Source organism: Natator depressus, chromosome 24, assembly GCF_965152275.1.
Source record: "Natator depressus isolate rNatDep1 chromosome 24, rNatDep2.hap1, whole genome shotgun sequence".
NCBI lineage: Eukaryota > Metazoa > Chordata > Testudines > Cheloniidae > Natator > Natator depressus.
The window spans coordinates 144,389-167,301 of NC_134257.1; the positions used below are offsets into that span (position 1 = coordinate 144,389).

The 22,913-nt window shown below is 43.6% G+C and overlaps 1 protein-coding gene across 4 annotated transcripts in view; it reads left to right on the forward strand.

Annotated features, from left to right (window-relative positions):
- The window catches only part of GON4L (gon-4 like), a 49,159-nt gene that overhangs the window by 16,501 nt on the left and 9,745 nt on the right, over window positions 1-22,913 (forward strand). For 2 of the 4 annotated variants that reach the window (XM_074938911.1, XM_074938913.1), the window contains exons 12-28: window positions 129-230; window positions 1,007-1,053; window positions 1,794-1,897; window positions 4,568-4,766; window positions 7,327-7,413; window positions 8,417-8,588; window positions 9,418-9,562; window positions 10,112-10,262; window positions 10,860-10,976; window positions 11,796-13,535; window positions 14,850-15,111; window positions 19,373-19,554; window positions 19,958-20,155; window positions 20,633-20,776; window positions 21,243-21,386; window positions 21,839-21,958; window positions 22,310-22,423. In XM_074938911.1, the coding sequence (XP_074795012.1) occupies window positions 129-230; window positions 1,007-1,053; window positions 1,794-1,897; window positions 4,568-4,766; window positions 7,327-7,413; window positions 8,417-8,588; window positions 9,418-9,562; window positions 10,112-10,262; window positions 10,860-10,976; window positions 11,796-13,535; window positions 14,850-15,111; window positions 19,373-19,554; window positions 19,958-20,155; window positions 20,633-20,776; window positions 21,243-21,386; window positions 21,839-21,958; window positions 22,310-22,423 (4,028 nt within the window). The remainder of the gene's footprint in view (window positions 1-128; window positions 231-1,006; window positions 1,054-1,793; window positions 1,898-4,567; window positions 4,767-7,326; window positions 7,414-8,416; window positions 8,589-9,417; window positions 9,563-10,111; window positions 10,263-10,859; window positions 10,977-11,795; window positions 13,536-14,849; window positions 15,112-19,372; window positions 19,555-19,957; window positions 20,156-20,632; window positions 20,777-21,242; window positions 21,387-21,838; window positions 21,959-22,309; window positions 22,424-22,913) is intronic. The other 2 variants (XM_074938912.1, XM_074938914.1) reach the window with 2 other exon arrangements.

The following is a 22,913-nucleotide window of genomic DNA, read 5'->3' on the forward strand; positions in this document are numbered from 1 at the left end:
ACTCAAGTCCTGCCTCTGTCTGGCAGGATAGCCAGTAAGCCCAGTGTTTCTCCCTAGGTTGCCATTAGCACGGTCTCCCTTACAGTCTGATTATGAAAAAAATACGTTTCAAACATTTATTTTGTTAGATGAGGCAGATGATGATGATGACCCTGAGTATAACTTCCTGGAAGATCTGGATGAACCAGACACAGAAGACTTCAGGAATGATCGTGCTGTGAGAATCACCAGTAAGTACTGTTATAACCTAAGCTCAGCTCCTTCAGTACTGCTTCTGTTAGAATTGTTGATCCAAATTGCAAACTTCAGTGTTTGTTGCAAAGGTTTTGCAAGGCAGATGTAATTAAAAAAAAAAAAAAATAGAACCGACCCCCCATGCTGTTAACTTCACCAGCTCCTCTGTATAGTAATAACTCCCCATAAATCCACGAATGCATCTGGCTAGTGGTGCAGCATTACCATTTCACTGCCATCAGGTACAGCGACTTATTTATTTTGAGTTCTGTTGTAGACAAAATGAGACTCTAGCCAAGTACTAGATACTCTGTGGGTCTGGTGTGGGCGTTAAGGAGGTTAGAAAGGGTTGCACTGAAGGACTTTACTGTTGTGCTCAGGCCTTCAGCTGTGAAGTGGGGTCAGAGCTGCATCATTAGGCACATAAAGAGCATGTGGGGAGAAATAGCAGCCTGAATGTGGATGAAAACCTTGTGACCACAGTTGTGGGGAGCTGATTGCTTAAGTCACAGATCAAGGAGGTGAAGCCCTTCTGGCATACACGGGGGATTAGGATGGAGTGGCTGAGAAGCAGGCTGTATTTGGATGCTTCAGGGCTGATCCCCATCACAAAGAGAAAATGTAAGAGTATATGAGAGGGTCCTCTTTCTTCCCACTTGTGTTGGAAGGTTTGCAAGCGTTTGTCATCTTCTGAAAAGGAAATCCTGAAAATTGCTGAGATTTTTCTTACTGGATCACTGTTTCTTCACGCACCCTATCTTGTCTCTTACAGAGAAAGAAGTAAATGAACTGATGGAGGAGCTGTTTGAGACCGTAAGGGCAAGTCAATACTATATAATTAAAGTCGACCTTAGTTATATCGACGTACAGCCACCACAGTAATTAAATAGTTTTTGCGTGTCCACACTGCACTCCTTGTGTCAGTGGTATGCGTCCTCACTAGGAATGCCCACACCAATTTAACTGTCAGTGTGGGCATTGTGGGACGGCTTCTGAAAGGCAGCAAAAGTTGATGTACGCAATGCAGTGTCTACGCTGACGCAGCATGGACCTAAACACGTTAACCTAAGCGCGACACCTTTCGTGTAGGTGGAGTTAAGTCAGTGTAGTGGGTGAATTACATTGTTGGGAGCTACATTTTAGAGTAGACGCTTGCAGAGTTAGGTTGATGTAAATGTCCTTAGGTTGACCTAACTCTGTAGTGTACACCAGGTCTAAGTGAGACTTTTAACATTATATGGGAGTCTTTCTATCCTGGAACTGACAGAGGGTTTCTGAAGGTGCCATCATAAGCCAAAGAGAGGGGACTTTACTGGATGTCTCAGCATAAACTCCCTTTTAGGGGTCCTGTCATATATGTGCAACTGTCAGGAAGCTAAAGCATTTACCACAGTGAAGACCCAAAGGGGCTGAGTGTGTCTGCTGCTGATGGCATCAGTATAGGTCCATTGTCATTAATTTTATACTGAGCCAAAAGCCCCTTGGTACGAAAAGTAATTCCCTGAACCTCAGACAGAGCCTCATACACCTGACAACTGCTGAGCTTTATTTCCTATCAGTTCCAGGATGAGATGGGTTTCTCCAACATGGAGGATGAAGGCCCAGAGGATGAGGACACTGTTGCAGAGTCACGGCCGAATTTTAACACACCACAGGTGCTTAGGTATGACTGTCTGGCCTCAATAAGAGCTACAGAGGGTGCCTGGGCAACCAGCTGTCAAATAAGATGTACCAGAAAGAAGATGGAAGCCAAACACATCCCATCCAGATGGCGATGGGGTCCATGGCCCTTTTGCTCTATGACTCCCTGATACATCAGTGTATTTGCTGCAATTTGTAGGCATCGTGGTGGGAGCCAATACAGACAGTGCTCCTCAGTGAGGGGGCCAGGAAGAAGGAGGCAATGCCCTGAAGGGGAGCATAATAGTGGCTTTTATTGGAGGAAAGGCAGTGGACCTCAGAAAAGAGGGGTCATTGAGGGCCTGGATTGTATTCTAGCAACACAGCTGAAGGGTGACAGCTTTTCTAACTTCCTCTGGAGGAGCTCACTTACTACCTCCAGCTTTTCTTGGTAATATGAAGGCACTGTTGAGGAGCTGGGCTGTTCAAGTACAGTAGAACCTCAGAGTTATGAACCCTCAGGAATGGAGGTTGTTCGTAACTCCGAAATGTTCGTAACTCTGAACAAAACGTTATGGCTGTTCTTTCAGAAGTTTACAATTGAACATTGGCTTTACAGCATTGAAACTTTACTATGTAGAATAAAAATGCTGCTTTTAACCATCTTAATTTAAATGAAACAAGTGCAGAAACAATGAGGAGTCTGGTGACTCCTCATTGTTTTTGTGGATACAGACTAACATGCTATCCCTCTGATACTAAGCACAGAAACAGTTTCCTTACCTTATCAAATCATTTTTTAAACTTTCCCTTTAGTTTTTTAGTGGTGTACATTTAACACAGTACTGTACTGTATTTCCTTTCTTTTTTTGGTCTCTGCTGCTGCCTGACTGTGTACTTCTGGCTCTAAATGAGGTGTGTGGTTGACCAGTCAGTTCGTAACTCTGAGGTTCTACTGTACTGGCCATTGCCTAGCAAATCTCCCAGTGCACATCACTTCTTGAACAGATGGATGCTGCTAGTCAGGAAAGAGTTAGACTGGCAGAGCTGTGTAGGGGCACGGGACTGAAGCAACTGTCAGCTGTGGGCAACATATGTCACCTTTTTGATAACTACTAGCATGGGCTAAATTTTAGCCAATGACTTGGAGCTGATCGGCTTCAGATGTCATGATCCTTCTCTTGTTCTTAGTTAATATTTATTTTGAGAAATAGTGGCTTACTATTGAAATGGTAACAGTAACTGGGGGTCTGAATGTGAACTGCAGTTTGAATAGAGTCTCCTTGTCTATGGGGCAGCTCAGCTCAAGACTAAGCTGTATCTGTTTGGGAAGGGAGCTAAAATGACTGCTGGGAGTCTGCACCGTTCTCTCCAGATGAGCGGTACTGGAGGGGAGTGCGGAAATCTTTGACCAGCTACAATCTTAGCGTGAAGGGTATTTCATGCTTACTTCCCTTGTCTGTATCCCTCCATACACACTTTAGTTGTGTCCATTTCATGTTGGTGGGGTAAGTCCTCCTCCTAATTGGTGTCTTCTTCCCTGGTATTATCTGTACATAGTGTGGTTCCTGGACTTCTTTAGGGAGGTAATTTTGTGGGAAAATTTCACCTATTTGTTCCATTGGTTCCTTCCTTTTAGTATCTTGAATTGTGAATGTCTTAGAGGGGACTTGATTGTGACTAGCTTTGAGCGCACATGTTGGGTCTGTTGTGGAAGTGGAGCTGATCCTAGTTGGGTCAGAGGTGGGAGTGTGTTGATTGGGCTATCTATAGAGCTCTGTCATAAGCAGGCTGACACTTAAAGCTGTTTGCAATGACAGGAATATTTACACTACTTCTCTGCTGCAGCAGAAACAAATGTGTAATGAAATAGCCTGCTGAGTAGAACTCAGGGGCACATCATTAATATTTACAGTGGGTGTCCATAGCATTGGAGAGCTGCAAGTGATCTCATTGGGACTGATGATGGTAATAACCAGCAGCCATAATACTTTGGGCTGTGATTTTGTTTAATCCCACAAGCTAAATGAGTTTGGGTCTGGTCTAGTTATTGAATCATCTCTTTTTAGCTATGTTTTATCTAGGTTCTCATACGATGACCATTACAGTGGTATCTGAGTACTTGAGTAAGTTACTTTCAAGAAAAATGCAGGAACTGGTACAGGTGATTGAGTAGGGAATGCTTTTATCTGAGTCTGTAACTTACCAGTACTCCAACATGGTGTTAGAGTGGCACAGTGCTTCTGAAGATGCTGCATTCAGATGTAAAACTAAAGCCCTGACTGCTTGTGGTCATTAAAGATTCCATGACACTTTGCTCAAGAACCGGATTATTAATCCTGGTGTGGTGGCCAAACTTTACCTCAGGTAATTCTATTCTGATTCTCTACATTCTCATAGCTTTAATGGGACACGGATTTTGCCTTAACAGTTTAGGATAGGAAATTAACTTTTGCTTTGGACTGTTGAATGAATAGGTGCTGTGTCCCACTCCAGCAGAGGCAGCATTGCTGGGGTGGGTGAAGGGATTTTTGTAAACACCAGGTTTATAAAATACTTAGGGTAATATGAGATGAAAGTTGCTATAGAAATGTAATTTTAATATTTAATTGTGCTTTCCAGAAACTAAGTAAAATCTACTTGATTCACAAGGTCATTAAGAGCTTTGTAAGTCATGGACTTGGCATAATACTGTCTGCTTGATCTGAAACAGATTTGAAGAGCCTCTGGCCAACTTACTGAATGAACAGCACCGGACAGTGAAGGAACAGCTTGAACAGCTGAGAATAAAGAAATCTTCGACCAAGCAGCCACAGGAGATGGAGAGGTCAAAACCTCAAATTGAGAAGCCACTTCAGACCCTAGTTTTGGACATGGGGCAGAGAAAGAGGCTACATCAGCAAATGCAGCAGGTAAGAGATGTACTAATTATCAAACACAAATACTACACCATTTTATCACATCTTCATTGTCAACTGCATAGTATGGTGGCACCATCAGTGCTACAGGAAGCACTCAAGCAAGTTCCTATTGAAATAAGGTACACATTTTGTACCCTGGAATCTGGTACCACAACATTAGTGAAGCAGATCTGTGCACTACAATCTGGTACCACTTTCTGGAATGAATTAAAATCATCTAAGGGAAGTGGTTGCCAAGAGGTGAATTCCATCTTCCTTAACTAGATGTGAGAGAGCTGTAGCAGTCATGCTCTAATCTGACTATGTTGAAGCAATGATTTAATTCTAAACCCCTATTTTTATGGCCTTCTACCTTTCTGAAAAGATTATCCTTTTGGCTGGAAATCATTCACTATAAAGTGGGTGCACAACTGGTTGAAAGACCATAGTCAAAGCAGTTCTTTTGTGGTTTGCTGTCAGACTGGGAGACACATTTTCTGCTTGAAAATTGCATACCATTCCCTTGAGACTCTGCACCCCTGCATGGGGTCATCAGCATAAGATCCTCTTGATGAAGTAGATACTTAGGCACCAACTCTGTGGGTGCTCCGGGGCTGGAGCATCCACAGGGAAAAATTAGTGGGTGCTCTGCACCCACCAGCAGCCAAGCTCCTCTCCCCGCCCCGCCCCACCTCACCACCACCTCCTCTGAGTGTGCCGCGTCCCTGCTCCTCTGCCTACCTCCCAGCATAGCAAGCTCCAGGAGGGAGAGGGGAGGAGTGGGAACATGGTGCGCTCAGGGGAAGAGGCGGGGCCTGGGTGGGTATTTGGGGAAGGGATTGGAATGGGGGCGGGGCAGGGGTAGAGCTGGGGCAAGGCCAGGAGAAGAGGGGGTTGAGCACCCCCCCGGTGCAAGCAGAATATGCCCAGATATATTAGTTCAAACCCAGTAGCAGACTCTCCCCTTCTATTGGTGGAAGCACACAGGTTTGAGAGAGCCATGCTGTGTAAGCATGGGTTTCACATGCGTGGTATGTGACCATTTTAATTTTTTCAGCAGTAAACTAAGATCTGGAACTCCAGTTGGGCTCATGTAAATGTGTTTATCCAGAATTTCTATAGTGTTGGGATAATATTTGCATAGGTATATGAAGCAGTAATGCAGAGCACTAAAAGTGTGTGTTATAGCCCCATTTACTCTTGGGGGAATTTTGTGCAATTGCACAAGTGCAGAATTAATCTCCCCTGCAGATTTTGTTTCCTTGCAGAAAAACTAATTCACACGAGGGGGGAGGCATATGTCTGGTTTGGGTGTTGGGAGCAGCCAGGGAGATGTAAATCACACTCTCGGGGGTTGGGGCTGGGCTGTCTCTGTCTCTCTTGCTATGGCGGTGTGTCTGGAAGCAGGGCTGGGGGTGCCCCGGTTGGTGGCTCCTACCAGGTGCTGGGCTGCAGCTGCTAGTCCTGGCTGGGCTGGGGGGAGAACAGGGCTACCTCTTCCCCTGCATGGGCTGTTCCTGACTGCAGGAAGCTTCACACCCAGCCCCACTTCCTGCTCCCACCACTCCGCAGCTGCAGGGGAAGGGATCACTATACAGTGAGCTGCCCCTCCTGTCTGCACCACCCCTTGCATCCAGATCACCCCACCCCACTGAGCCCCAGCCAGCTGCACCTGGACCACCAAGCCCCATGACCCCCGTGCTGAGTCCCATCCCCCCCCACACCCATTCCCCCCCTGCTGAGCCCCAACCACCTTCACCTGAACCCTCTCACCCCACACCTGGATCCTGCTGGGCTGAGCCTCCTTGCCCCATTCCTGGATCGGGGGCAGAGCTGGGCGTGCGTATGAGACTCTGTCCCTCTTGCTCGGTGGAGCCATATAGAGGTGCCAATATGCCTAGTAAGGAATCTATTTGTCAAAAAACATTTCCTGGATCTTTTTTGTTGTCTGTATTGTCACAGACATGCTTGCTGACAGGTATTTTGAAATAAATTACGAAAATAATTGAAAATGGTATGATTATATTGTGTTATTTTGACAAATACAATATGCAGAATTTTGCAGAATTTCAAAATATTGTGCTTAAAATTCCTAGGAGTTCCCATTCACATTGCTCTAGGAACCCTAATTTTGAATTTCCTGACTTTTGTGCATTTATATTCTCAACCACCATGTTTTAGTTTAAATGATTTATAAATGTTTAGGGCCAGAAGGAACCATTGTGATCATCTAGGATAATTTCCTGCAAATGCAAACTGCAGGATTTCCCCAAGTGATTCCTGCATCAAGTCTCTAACTTCTGGTTTCACTTACTGTGGAAATGTCTCTGAACTGTAGTTGTCGCTAGTGTGTGCTTGTGTATTTTTAAGGTAATTGCTTAAGATGTCAGCACTAAAAATTCTTTCAAGCTCTCTGTTAGCTGAAGTACGTCTGTAGCCAACACTCATTTTGAGACCCAGGAGATATAACCTGCTCTGCCTGTTGGTGCTTTAGAATATTTTCCAGTATTTTTGGATATTATAGTGTCTTAGTGTATTGGAAAAGCTTCATCTGCCTGACCTGTTCTTCCAGCATGTCCAGCTCCTGACTCAAATACACCTTCTCACCAGCTCCAACCCTAGTCTGAGTTCAGAGGCCAGCACCACGAGGATGTTTCTGGTAAGGATCTAGCTAGTCAGAAATACAATAATTCTGTCACAAAAATAAAGGTTGCCATTGTCCTTAATCAAGATGACTTGGTCTATATTTTCAAAAATGAGCAGTGAAGGAGGGGCATTGTTGTGTAGCTGCAGCTGCCTTTGTTGCTAAATGATTCAGCACTGTGTGAGAGACAGTTTGCTGTCATAGGAGGAGAGCCTAGTTAGTGCAGTGGGCTGGTGCACTAACATTGGGCTAGTTTAGGTAAAAATTAGTTTTGCTTTCTGGTTAGTTTTAACACAAACCTCCATCCAGTCTGACACTACAGACAGTCCTTGCTCTAGAGAGGACTAGGGTGGGATTAGCAGGACTGCTGCAGATTGGAATTCAAGCCTTGGGTGAGAGAAGCTTGTTCAGCTAATGCCTATGCTATACTTGTCTGAAGCCTGTGTGGGCATTTGCTGAGGGAAGTACAAAAAATTCCAGTGAGGGTGGGTGGCTAGTGAGAGTGCCCTGCAAAGCTTAAAAAAACAAAATCTGACTTCATTCAGCTGAGAGAGATTTCCTTAACATTTGTTTAAAATGATAGTATCCTCTACATATTAATGCTTGATCAATTGCTTACCGAATGAGTTTGTAACTGTGTGTAATGGCAATAACACAGTGGTCTGTGTTGGCATGCTTTTTGTATTTTTTTTTTTTTTTGAAGGATTAAAAACAAAGCTTGAGAAGGTCATTCTTAGAACAATTTCTGTGAATGCTCTGTGATCGTTAATGGTTCTGCATGGGAATGGGGGAGTAATAACTCACAGCAGAGCTGGGGCTTTATAGGCTCAGAGTAGAATAAATGTAATCAATTGTGTCCCATGGCTTGGTATCTCTCAGAAGCAGGGTTGATAATAACTGAAACTTTTTCTGCCTCCTATCTGGCAAGTTTGCTTTCTGAATGACTTCTTCTAGATACATAAGTTCTTATTTACACTGAAAGCAAGTCCCTTTATCTCCTCTGTATTTGACTCCTCAGACTGAGCTGAGTAACTTTGCTCACAGTTCCATGCTCCTTCGTCAGCAGTTCCATCCCAAGTTTCAAACAGTGTTCCAACCATGTAACTTGAAGGGAGCGTTGCAGCTCATTGAAGACTTTCGTGCCCAGGTCAAAGATGATTGGAGCCCTCGCAAAACTGTGAAGAAGAGTGGTATGTAGCTGAAGGGGCAGGTTTGTAGGGTAGTAATAGCCTTTTTGGTGATGCCCTCCCCTCAAATGAGATGGATTCCAGATTTTTTGCTATGATTTGAAATGGAATTTAGCATTATTTTGCAGCATTGTTTCTAACACGTCTTTAAGCAATGACCTCAGTATTATTGCCTGTCTTTTGCTACTTAAGCCATGAAAATGTGACACAGTAAGCTCACGTACAAATCCCTATGATAAGATTGCTTAGCTTGGTAGTCTGGAATGCATGATATGTTTGCAGATGTTTCAAGCTTTGGAAATCCATCAGGAAAGTAACAATAGATTGGAAAAATTAGTTCCAGTGGTTTGAATGATACATCAGACATTTTCTTTTGGTTGAGATGGTTCTACTAACAAGACTAGGGACTTGAACTGTGAAATTGTAAAATTAAAAAGCATTCTGAATGGATTGTTTTGGAAATTTTTGTCATGATTTTGTCTTAGCCAAATGATAGGCAGTTTGGAGTCAAATGGAGCCATTCAGTGATTAGAGTCAAATGGATCTGCTCCATGGTTCCACAGAGCAGATATTGTGTACATAATTCTATGGGGAAATCAAAAAGAAAAGTAACTTTTGCTGGGCCAGAATAAATTCTTAGTTTTAGTTTCTTGTGTTCTAAACCAAAGTCCAAAGTTTTGTATGGAAAAAATTACCCCAGCCTGTACTGCTTTCACAGCAGAAGTTATGGGGACCATAGCTTTTCCAATAAAGTAATGGTGAGTTTCAGAATTTGAGCATCTACACTTGTGAGGTTCATCAGCTTGTGCTGATCTGTGGATTCTTTTCACAGCAAATGAATTCCCCTGTCTTCCAAAGCAAGTGGCATGGATTCTGGCAACGAGAAAAGTCTTTATGTACCCAGAGCTGTTACCAATTTGCTCCCTGAAGGCAAAAGCCCCACAGAACAAGATTATCTTCACAAAGGCAGAGGACAAGTAGGTGTTCAATGTTAGGGTGTAAAATAAATGCAAATGGGGCATCTTTCCCTGGGCGAAAAAGTAGAGTGCTGTAGCCAACTGACGGGACATCTGGACATTCTGGAACAGCGCCATCAGATGGCAACTTTGGCCCTTTGTTCCCAGCCGTAGAAAAATTGCTCTTAGCTCAGTAGGCCAGACAGATTTAGTCTTCTGTGGATTTTCCATGCCAGTATGTGTACTGACCTCCAAGGTGATCAGAGGGACAAATCTGAGTGTGTTGAGATGTTCCTGAACCAACATACTTCCCATCTTGATTTTATTAATGTGTCTCCAGTCAAGTTCTGTGTTGGAGTAGTTAACAATTTGTTTCATTAGATTAAACCATGTTGAGCATTCAGCAGTTGATTGAGCTGTTTTATTTCCATACTCTGTCTTCTCCATGTTGCTGTGGATGACCAGATTGAGACGCTCCAGGGATGTTAACAGATGTGAAGGACAAGCTGAGAGCATTTACAGTTTCTTTTGGTTTGAATCATTGTCTGGCAGAATTATTTTTCCTTTCAGTTTATTAGCTTTGGGTCTGAAACACTTTGAAGGGACAGAGTTTCCTAAACCTTTGATCAGCAAGTATCTCCTGCCAGCAAAGACTGCGCACCAGCTGACAGTGCGAATCAAGAACCTCAATATGAACCGTGCCCCTGACAATATCATCAGAGTAAGTGAGACAATCTATAGTTTGTATGTATTTGTATTTTACATGTGTGAGAGGTGATGCCCATACATAATAGAAGACAGTTTCTTCCCCAAAGAGTTTACATTCGGTCTGCACTGTCATTTCTTCATAGACCATGACACCTCACTTCCACTAAGCATGAAGACTTCTTCAGAGACCCCACCCTCTGTACTTACCTTTTACAACTGCTCTGATTGCTGCCTTGTCTTTCAAGAACACATCACCTACTACAGAGAACCCTGATACGACTGTAATTCACATAATCCTGAAATAATGAGCTTCCTATCAGTAGACTTGCATACGGTACAGAAGTAGAGAGTGAGCGCGCACATGTGCTATACCAATGAACTGTCCAGAGAAATGAGTCAAAAAGGACGTAAGATTTTGTCCAGCCCTCCTTTCCATTTCTTAATATTTACACATTTGAGCAACACTCCATCAGTGTAGGAGTAATTCTGGATCACTTGAACTCCTAATGTGTACTGTCCAGAGAAGTTTCCGATCACTGGCAGTTAGGCTAATCAAGGATGGTGATTACTGACCTTGGTCTCTTCCCCCCCACCCCCCCTCTCTCCTCAGTATTATAAAAGAACAAAGCAATTGCCCATTTTGTTCAAGTGTTGTGAGGAGATCCAGCCTTCTGAGTGCAAACCCCCTGTGGAGAGGGAAGAGCAGCATTTGCCATTCTGGCTGAAGGTACAGTGCCTGCTGTTTAGAAGCATCATGCTTCCACCATCTTATCCCTAGAGCTGATTAACCTTTTAGTGCTGTTGGCTTGAACTGTTTAATTCAGCTGGTTAGAATATTGGCTGTGTGACGCTGGTGCTGCTGGTTGCAGTTTGTATGTCAGGGCAGGCTGGCCACCACCTTACAGGCAGCAGTTATCTTCCTCACTGCATCAGACAGTCCTATTGAAAGACGGACGTTCTCATTGTGGGCCTGTTGCCCTGGGAATAAAGTGCAGATTTGGGATTTGAATGATGTTCTCTCCTGTTACGGGGCCTTATGCCTGTAGTACCTAAATGCCTCTCAACCATTATTTTTTCCTCACAACCCCTTGTGTGTAAGGGATGAACCGAAGCACAAAGAAATTAACTGACTTGCCAAGGTCACACTGGAAGTATGTAGCAGAGCCAAGAATTGGACCCAGATCCCCCAAGACCCAGTTCAGGGTTTCATCACATGACCATCCTATTGGGGAATTGATGACACTTGACTCTTGCTAAGAGAGTCTTTACAAACCAGTTTGGAAGAGACACATCAGGGTCATGAACTTTGTGATCACATTGCTCCTTCCAGATCATCACATTCTGTCAGCGTTTACAAACAAAAAAACAACCTTGTTGGAGACTTTCAAGTAAAACTAGTGAACAGTGGGCAGTAAATAAAATATACTTATTCACAAAGTGAATCAAAATAAGTCACTGCCTCCTGCTCTGGAATAATGTTTTCTGTGTTGCCTGAAGGTGGTAAGGGTCAGGGGACCTAAATAACTGAAGTTCTTGTCTCCTGCAGGCAAGTTTGTCCTCCATTCAGAGGGAGCTGAAGCAATTAGCAGAAGATGCTGGGGAGGCAGCAGGTTCACCCAGTGCAGAATCTGCTCTTTTGAGGACAGAAAAAGAAACTTTGGAATCACAATGTGATGAAAAATACCCTCTGCTCATGCCCAAAGGAATAGTGCTGACACTGAAGCCCCTTGCCAACCGTTTCTCCAGGAGAGCTTGGAGGCGGCAGGGGTCTGCAGCCCTGAAGCCCCTACTCATTCGACCGAGTCCTTGTCTGCAGCCGAGTGCCAACACTATTAATATTCAGAAAGCTGCTGTAAAGTTACCCCAATCAGAAGCTCCTCCTAGCAAAGTTGTGGTTCAAATTCCCCGGTTAATCCAGCCAGCTACAATTATGCAGACTGTGCCAGGAATGCAGCATTTGAACATCCCGTCGGCAGTAGGAAGTGGCGATTGCTTTGAATTTCAAAGCGTGCTCTCTACTTTACAGTCTGATTCCAGAACTTCTCTTCCAGCTGCTGTACCACCAGCACTAGTATCCTCAACACCTGTGACTTTTCAGACAAAAATGCTGCCAACGTTGACTGCATCAAAAATCCGCAAACCTTGTGTCCGCAGGGGATACCAAAAGAAAAAGGGAACAAAATCCACCCCTTTGATAAAGGCTGCCCCTTTGATCCATCCAGCCCCTGTCATCTTTACAGTACCTGCTGCTGCAGTGAAAGTGGTTAGTATTGGCAATGGCTGCAATATGATTCATCCCGTAAACACAACAGTTGGCAGGGGCACTCAGGCTATTCCAATTACAACTTTGTTGGTAAATCCCACCACCTTCCCGTGCCCATTAAACCAGCCTCTAGTGTCCTCTTCCATTCCTCCCTTGATAGCCTCTCCTAACTCTGTAGGTCTTCCTGCTTCATCAACGGCTGAAGACAAAGAGCAGTTGAATCCAGTCACTTCCTGTCTTGCTGTAAATGATGAAAATTCTTACCCTATAGCTGAGCCTAAAGTGGAACCCCAAGAACTTTACTCTTCATGTTCTGCCATCTCCCCCAAGAAGGAACATAGCACAGGTCCTGCTACTCCAGACAATGACAGCCAGGAGAAGGTTAAAGAGAGTGAGTGCTATAGTTGGATAGTTGTGGAGAAGAAGGCCTTGGAGCCATTACCCATGGACCTCTTACCTCATTTGGAGGATTTAGGAGAAACAGTGAAAACTGAACCTGAAGATCCCAGTGATGCCCTTGAAGAAACAAACCCAACACAGGAGAAGAAAAACTTGAATGCTGAAATAAAGGAGGAGTTCATACTGGATCTAGGGCAAGAGCTGGACATGGAGGTCACATCTGAGCATCTGAGTGAACAGAAGGAAATTAAAAAAGAGTGCACGTCCCATCAGGAGAAGGGACAGGAGAAAGGACGAGATGTGGAGGCACCCACCCAGGATGAGCAGCAGTTGGAAGACATTGATACAGCTGCGGTGGAAATGAGCAATGAGTCTTCCAAGAATGCCTCTCACTCAACAGATGTTGATGCAGAGTTTAGTAGTCCATTGGGGAAACCAGAGGACTCTTGCAGTGTGGATGGTCAGTCTGTAGGGACACCAGCTGGCCCTGAAGCAGTGGGAGAGAAGGATGGACAAGAAGAGGAAGAGGAGGAGGATTTCGATGATTTTACTCAAGATGAGGAGGATGAAGAAGAAATGTCATCAGCATCAGAAGAGTCCGTGCTTTCTGTGCCAGAACTTCAGGTAAAAACATAGTAGCCTAGATAATGAATTCTGCAAATGAGATAAAGCCACACTTTGTAAGAACCATCTCATTGTGAATTTATATGGCGCCAAGAGTGTGCATGGCACATGACAAATTAAAGGACCAACTCCTGTCCTGAGGAGCTTAGAGACTAGGTTAGGAGCATAAATTGCAAATGGCCAGGTTTCAATTCTTCTGGAGTTGTAAGGGCTTCCTCAGCTGAGCTTGGTCCTTGTTTGTTCTGCGCACCTTGCAGAAATTATTTTTAATGAGTTCCTCAGGATAAAGTAATTCAAACAAGCATAATAAATAGACAAAATCCTACCAAAGAAATAAATGCACAGTTTCACACTTATAAATGAATGTCAGATTACTTTGATTTTAGCAGCCATGTGGAAGCTGGCAGCTCCAGTTCTTGGGTTAGATAGTATCGCATGTCACTGTTAAATATGGTTTCAGAGTAACACCTGTGTTAGTCTGTATTTGCAAAAAGAAAAGGAGTACTTGTGGCACCTTAGAGACTAACCAATTTATTTGAGCATAAGCTTTCGTGAGCTACAGAGATTTGGTCAAACTGGACAGTCTCTACATAAAAGAATAAATGGACACAAATCAGATGTCAAGAACTATAACATTCATAAACCAGTCGGAGAACACTTCAATCTCTCTGGTCACGCAATTACAGACATGAAAGTTGCGATATTACAACAGAAAACCTTCAGAAACAGACTCCAATGAGAGACTGCTGAATTGGAATTAATTTGCAAATTGGATACAATTAACTTAGGTTACCTTTTATAATGACTCAACCACTCCCAGTCTCTATTCAAGCCTATTTCCCCTTGTTTATTCCTTCCGCCACCACCCCCCCACCCCCGTTCCACAGACCTTCTTGTTAAACCCTGGATTTGTGCTGGAAATGGCCCACCTTGATTATCATACACATTGTAAGGAGAGTGATCACTTTAGATAAGCTAGTACCAGCAGGAGAGTGGGGTGGGGGGAGAGAAAACCTTTTGTAGTGATAAACACCCATTTTTTCATGGTCTGTGTGTATAAAAACATCCTCACTATTTTCTACTTTATGCATCCGATGAAGTGAGCTGTTGCTCACGAAAGCTTATGCTCAAATAAATTGGTTAGTCTCTAAGGTGCCACAAGTACTCCTTTTTCTTTTTACTGTTAAATATGTTAATCATTAGTTGGCAAGAACTAAGTTGATACCTGGGGTTAGTAGTTAAGATTACAATTAAATGAGGAGGTAGTTGAATTGCACACAAGGGCTAGAGATTTTTGGGTGTTTTGATCTAAAGGAGACAATGGAAAAACTGACTTGGCTTGCAACGGAGAGGCGTCTGAGCCAGGAGGGAGATTCTGAGGAAGAGAATTCCCAGGAAGAGAACTCAGAGCCGGAAGAGGAAGAGGAGGAGGAGGGAGAAGGAGACGGAATGGAGAGTTTGCAAAAAGAAGATGAAATGACAGATGAGATAGCTGAAGATGCAGCAGAGGAACCCAAATCTGCCTTCACTTTTACAAAGGTTGCCCCAGAGGTGGAAACCAACAGAATGCCACCAGGTGAGTTAATTGTCCTCTATATGGAGGTGTGACATTACTCAGGGTACAATCTGGACTGTTGAATAGCTGTGTCCCCTCAATTCTCCAACCTGAGGTGTCTTTTACACTGCTTCACTGTGAGAGTAACCACTCCTAGTCTGTTCATACACAGCCTCCAGCATGTAAATTACTCCCAGCTATACTGTATGAGTGCTATGGCCAGCCACTCTTGAGTTAGAGTTGTGGAGCAACACCAAGCAAATGCCTACTCAGACTTCCCCCAGAATTGTGCATCTTGTACTGCACAGCCCTCTACTAGACGACAACAAGCTCATATAAAGTCTGTCATTTTATTAATAGAAAATGATATGCACAAATCCTCTTATCTTAAATGGAGTTTCCCAGATACTTCAGTCCAAGGACACTGGTTTAGATAAAACAATAAACAAGTTTATTAACTTAAAATAACTATCTTTCTGTAGTATTACAAGTAATGAGGCATAAAAAGTCAGAATTGGCTATAAGAAAATAAAAGTAAAATGTAACTAACACCTATCTTAACAAGCTAAGTGAATTTGAAGCAAAAGTCTCTCTCGCCACATGCTTCAACAGTTTTACTGGCTGAATTTCTTTCAGACAGCATCCTTCCCTCAGTCCAAAGCTGTTTTTGTTCCTCGGATGTTGTGGCTGCCATGGGTAGAAAGAAAGGGAGGAATAACTTGAGGGATCTGTTCCCCATTCTTATGCTTTCTTCTTTTCTTTGACAATCCTCTCCATCTGGGGTTCAGGAGTCAAAGTCAGTGGTGATTGGAACCGTCAGAGTGTGTGTGTGTACATTGTGACAGGGTTGGGCCAGATGGCTACAGGAGAGTGATAGAAGGCAGATATATCAGCCCCAGGTTAAGTAGATCCCTTTTCCCTGGGTAAGGTAACAGGGAAGGTTCCAGAACAGTCAGGAACTTTTAAGGAAACAATTAAGGCAGACAGGCTGATTAGAACACCTGCAGCCAATCAAGAAGCTGCTAGAATCAATTAAGGCAGGCTAATCAGGGCACCTGGGTTTAAAAAGGACCTCACTTCAGTTTGTGGTGTGTGTGAGGAGCTGGGAGCAAGAGGCGCAAGAAGCTGAAGGTGAGAAGGCATACTACTAGGAGAGTGAGAAGTACAAGCATTATCAGACATCAGGAGGGAGGTCCTGTGGTGAGAATAACGATGGTGTTGGGAGGAGGCCATGGGGAAGTAGCCTAGGGAGTTGTAGCTGTCACGCAGCTGTTACAGGAGCCACTGTAGACAGCTGCAATCCACAGGGCCCTGGGCTGGAACCTGGAGTAGAGGGCAGGCCTGGGTTCCCTCCATCCCCCCAACTCCCTACTTGATACCGGAGGAGTTGAACTGGACTGTGGGTTCCACCAGAGGGGAAGGTCTCTGGCCTATTCCCCGATCCACTAGGTGGATCAGCAGAGACTGTGGGGATTGTTCTTCTTCCTTTCCCCGTGCTGGCCAGTGTTGAGGCTAACTGAGTGAACTGCAGATTTGAGCCACGAAAGTGGCCAAACTGAGGGCTGCCGTGAACCTCTGAGGCGAGAAAAGCTGCCAATAAGCACAGGACCCACCAAGGCAGAGGAAGAACTTTGTCACAATATCTATCTATCTATCATATATATATATATATATATATATATAGTGTGTGTGTGTGTGTGCACGTGCCCAGGTGAGTATAGTTACAAAATCATTCACAAGCAGCTCAGTAGTGTTAATAAAACCCATTTTATGCTCTTCTTACAACATTCAGTTGCACATCAAGTCAATCTCATTACATCTCAATTGAGCATGTCCTCAGAAGGAATCTCATTCCAAGGCTTCTTGGGCTGAGATCACTATAATCTGCAGGCTAATTAAATACTTTGCTAAAGCCAGGTGCACTTTTCAGAGAACAGCACATTAGCCAGGGTTTGTTTTTATCCAAATGTGTTCTTTCTTGCTGCTCCGTAGTGGGATCAAATGTAATAGTGGGCAGCTAACCCTAGGCCAACCCAGGGGAAGGAGTAAAGAGGAGCCGAAATCAAGCTAGCTACACCTTTTATCCTACTATGGAGCAGTGAGAAAACACATTTGGGTAAAAACAAGCCCTGGCTAATGTGCTGCTCTCTCCAAAGTGCACCTCGCTTTAGTAAAGTATTTAATTAGCCTCCACCAACTTCTTTTCCTTGCCTGCAGATTTTAGTGATCTCAGCCCAAGAAGCCCTGGAATGTGATTCCTTCTGAGGACATGCTCAATTGAGACATAATGAGATTGACTTGGTGTGCAACAGAATGTAGTAAGAGCATGGAATGGATTTTATTAACATTATTGAGCTGCTTGTGAATGATTTTTTGACCATGTATGTTGGTGACTTTTTTTCTCTGAATGTCACTGTAATCAGCAGTGAAAGTTGCTAGATTTGTCACTGGTTACTTTGACCCTTATTTCTTCACTAGGAAGTCACTAAATCTAGTGACAAAGTAGCTAAGTTGGCAACACTTAACCAGGTGATGATCCATTTGATTTTGTTGACACCTGGCTGAGGCATCAGTTTGCCTTTTGTCTCTGAGGAACTGGTTTGTGGCTGCTTTTCTAAACTTGGAACATGTATTAGTAATGTCATAGAGTAGATTTTTATAACTTTACGTACAATGTTACCACATGTATTTTACCAGGACAACAATGATCAGCAACTTGAGTTTTCAAACGGTATCTCACAAGGTATACTTTGTACAAAATTTATCATAGTCTTGTAAAAGGGGTGAACATAGGGGTACAGACTGTCACGGCAGGGATGGGGACGACAGAACTGGTTTGCTGCAGCAAAACAAGAAGTGTGTAATTTCCTCATGGTTTAACAGTGTTGTCTTGATTTTGGAAAAGAGGCTTTGAAAAACAAGAGTCTATAAAAAGAGTTCCCTCGCAGTGCCTGGGCCCTCCTGCAGTCCCTTCCTATCCATCCACTTGCCATGCAGTTATACTCTGAAAAGTGACCGCGTAAATGAGATTGTGGGGTTCCGTGGTCTCTTTCTGGCCTTTATATGTCATATTGTTTAAATGTACAGGTCATAAGATGAGTTTTCCGGTGGCTCAACCTGGGAACTGAAAAACCATTGGGATTCTTTCTTCATCAGACATCACTAATAAAGATTCTGAAGTCAGAATGGAGCTGCTTGTTCTGTGAGATTCAGAATAGAATCCAGATATGTTAGCAACACAGCAGAACCTGCTAACGAGACTAAAAAAAAATCCCCGTGTAAGTGAAGTCAGTAAGCAGGACTCAGAAACACAGGGTTTAGGAATGGGGAGGAAGATAAAGCTAGTGATGCTGAAAATAATCCTAAATCCAGCAGATCTGTGATCTTCTGGCTTTTTTTTTTTTTAATTTGTTTTCCAAAAGCAGACTGTGCCTTCCCAGATTGTGAAGCAGGCCCAGGAAGAGGCAGAGACCTAGACCCTCATTAATAATAATAATAATTAATAATAATAATAATAATTAATACCTAGATTTTATATAGAGCTTTTCATCAGAGGATCTCAGTGCTTCACAATCTTTAATGTAGTTATCCTCATGACACTCCTGTGAAGTATGGAAGTGTTCTTATTCCCCTTTTACCAATGGGGAATGAGCCACAGAGAGGTTAAGTGACTTGTCCAAGATCACACAGGAAACTGAATCTGTCTCTCCTAAATCCTAGGCTAGTGCCGTCACCACTGAAGCATCTTTCCTACTCTTTATCCCTTGTGATACGAGCTCTGCTGTGCCCTAACTCTCCAAAATATGAGACTGTGAGGCATATTAGTAACACGGATCAGATGTACTCTGTTCATTCAGTCTCCCCATCAAAGCCTTGGACTGGTCTTTATCTCATGGTCTCTGCTAACTGGGTGTGTTTGAGCTGTAAGTTTGGAAGGGATTCAGTGACCATGAAAATGAGGCAAGTGTTTCCACACTCTAGAGAAGAAATCGGTTCTGCTGACTCAGTGGGATGAGGATACTCAGTAAAATGTATAATACAAAGTTCACTTTTCTCTTTACATTCATTTTCTGTGGTCTCCCACAAAATAAAGGGGAGCTTATATGATCCACAAACACACTCCTTGCTCTGGCAGGACAGGAGTATGCCTGGGGGTCAGGACCTAATGATGAATAAAAGGAAGGGAACCCTTTCCTGGCAGTCAGCATGGTCCACAGCACCAACCTCAATGGGTTTTGCATTTCCCGGGAATGAGGAATTTGCATGGGGACTGTGCTTTCAGATGAGAATGCCAAAGTGCCTGGGAAAAACAGGAACGCCCACAGAGCCAGGAATAAGAGGGGACGGACTCGTGCCAGCAAAGACACCTCCAAGTTGCTGCTGCTGTATGATGAAGAGATTCTGGCGAGAGACCCTCTCCGGGAACAGAAGGATTTGGCATTTGCACAGGCCTATCTGAACAGGGTAAGAACGAACAGGCTGACGTTAGAGCTTTGTCCTCAGACAGAATGTGAGTCTTGTATGTCTATTAAAATAAAAATAATCAAATTTCTGGCATTTCCAGTTACCATTTCCTGATAAATGTTTCCTCTGTAACAGAATTAACACCTGAGCCACTTAGCTGAAGAATCCATCCAGATCTGATGTGTTTCCAAAATTTGTAACCCACTTGGGATCAGTTCTGTCTCTTATGATCATTCCACGCTCCTGAATCTAGAGAATAATTTGTTTGTTGGTACAGCAATTTGAAAATGTGAAGTAATGTATAAGTGCTGAATATTGAAGAAGCTATTGAATTAACTTTTCTTTCCTCCTGAGTTTTCATAAGCAGGGAGAAAGTCTCATAACTGTCTGATGTGCTTTGCAGGTGCGTGAAGCTTTGCGGAATGTGCCTGGGAAATATGAAGACTTCCTTCGTGTTATCTATGAATTTGAGACCAGCACCCACAAGCCAACTGCTGTGGATCTGTATTCCACTCTCCAGACCCTGCTGCAGGAGTGGCCGCAGCTGCTCACAGACTTTGCTGCCTTTCTTTTGCCTGAGCAAGCTCTGGAGTGTGGATTGGTAAGTAAAAGGGAAGAAGCAAACAGGAGAGTTTGAGAAGACAAATGTAGTGAGCCTTGCAGGAATGGAGGAAGAATTAAGTATAGAGGCAGGGATAAATTGGATGGAGGTGCTAATTATTTAATTAACTTTTCCATAAAATCTTCCACAGTGCTGAGGAATGCTGCAGCATGATGCACAGCTACAGCCTTCCATAACTTGGTATATCTGCAGATTTAAAAATCTGAACTGTTTAGTGAAAATATATGGCCTAGTTTAACTTCTCCTCTGCATCTCTTAAGCCTTTAGAGATTTGAAACCAGTTTCCAATCACTGCAGTTTTCTGTTTCAGCCCTGCAGTCCGCAGTCCTAAGTGAGTTATAAAACTCTTGGCTGGAGCATATATACTTTGCTTAGTTTCTCAAAGCGGATTAGAAATGCTCGTAAATATAGATTGGTGTGTCTGGAGTGAAAAGGTCCTCCTTGTTCTCTGGTCAGTTTGAAGAGCAGCAAGCATTTGACAAAAGCCGGAAGTTCCTCAGGCAGCTGGAAATCTGCTTTGCTGAAAATCCCACCCACCATCAAAAGATCATCAAAGTGCTGCAAAGCTGCGCAGACTGCCTCCCGCAGGACATTGCAGAGGTAACCAAACTTCTATGTATTCTCCTCCCCCTCAGCCAGCCCTGAGAATGCAGAGGTAGATACCCCATCGTGCTTTCCCCTCTGACTTTCAGATTGCAGTGGTGTAACCAGCCTTGAGATATACCCCCAGCTGGAGTAAGAGCAGAGAGAACTGATCTATCATTACCTCCATAAGATTGTACAGCTAATTGGCCCCTATGTATCTTCTCTTTCCCACCTTGCTTTTATCACCTTGCAGGTTGATGTTTTAGTTTGTCTCAAGTAACCTCTGCCTAGAATTTCTGTGGAGATTCTTCAGTGCCAGGATGATTCCTGGAAGTACTCTGATCCAAAAATGAACTACAGTACAGGTGGTAACACTGAGCCTGAGCTTTTGTGTTTCTAGCAAAGGGTCTTGTTTGTTGCACAGACCTTGAAGTTGTTGCCATGTTCCACCATTATCTTACTCCAGAGTTTTCTCCCACAGTTGAAGACCCAGATGTGGCAGCTGCTGAAAGGACATGACCACCTGCAGGATGAATTCTCCATCTTCTTTGATCATTTACGTCCATCAGCCAGCCGCATGGGAGACTTTGAGGAGATCAACTGGACAGAGGAGAAAGAGTATGAGGTGGAGACCCTTTCTCTAAACTAGGAGAGAGAAGTAGGGAGGCTTGGATCCCTCAGATTGAGAGGCTTAATAGGGAGGCTACAGACCCAGAAAGGAAGAGATGGGATAAAGATCTGGGATTGTGGGTGGCTGGGAATGGTCGGGGTGGAAATTTCTAATTCTTTCAGCACTTGTTACTTTTGACAAGATTGAACTTGTCACGCTGCCCTGAAATGGGGCTTCATGCAAAGAAAGCCCTTTGTAGGAGAGGTTTCAGAGTAGCAGCCGTGTTAGTCTGTATCCGCAAAAAGAAAAGGAGTACTTGTGGCACCTTAGAGCATGCTCAAATAAATTTGTTAGTCTCTAAGGTGCCACAAGTACTCCTTTTCTCTTTGTAGGAGAGAGTATGAAAGCTCAGTCTACTGACAGCTCCCTTTGCTGTGCTGGTAACACAGCCTCTGTGCTTCTTTTAGTTTGATGGGTTTGAAGAGGTGTCGTTACCAGATGTAGAAGAGGAGGAGGAAACCCCCAAGATGCACACGGCCTCGAAAAATAAAAAGAGGAAAGAGATTGGAGGCCAGAACAATGACAAGGTGGGACTGGGATATCTGAATAGCCCACAGCATGTGGCCTCTTCCTTACTCCAGGCAAATACATGTCTAGGAGGACAAATGTGTCTGTGTAGAAATGGTCCCAGTCTCTAAAGTGTTAGACAACAGGATGAAAGGGATTAAAATGCTTCTGCCCAAACTTCACCTGCTTTGATCTCTGTTGGCAATTTACTTGCTTTAGTTCTCCCTGGGGTTTGTCAGACTGGCCCTGCTCTGGCTCTTTTTGTGGTCTGGCCAGCCTGTGATCTGCTTCTGTTTGGTGTGCATGTGTTATCTGTGCAGTGCTCTGTGTGGATCAGGAAAGTCCATGTCAGCTGGTGTGTTTATTTCCAGGAGACGGAGTGGGTGGATGGGGTGAAGGAATGTTTGTGCTCCTGCCATGAAGGGAGCAGTGACCCCAAACTAAAGAAGAGCAAGAGGAGGACCTGCAGCCATTCCAGCTGTAAGGTCAGTTGAAGGGACTGAGCACTGGGATGGTGTGGGGAAGGAACAGTTGTACTGAGTATCCCATTGTTTGGTGTCTGTTCTGATAATCCACCCAGGCTTGTTCTTCCTGTCTCCAGACTGTAATGTATTAAAACTAGGGCTGTCGATTAATTAAAGTTAACTCATGTGATTAACAAAAATATTAATTGCAATTAAAAACATTAATCATGATTAATCACACTGTTAAACAATAGAATACCAATTGAAATTTATTAAATATTTTTGTATGTTTTTCTACATTTTCAAGTATATCTAATTCAGTTACAACACAGAATACAAAATGTACAGTGCTCACTCTATATTTTTATTACAAATATTTTCACTGTAAAAATGAACAGAAGAAATAGTATTTTTCAATTCACCTCATAAAGTACTGTAGTGCAATCTCTTTATCACAAACGTGCAACTTACAAATGTAGGTTTTTTTGTTGCATAACTGCACTCAAAACCA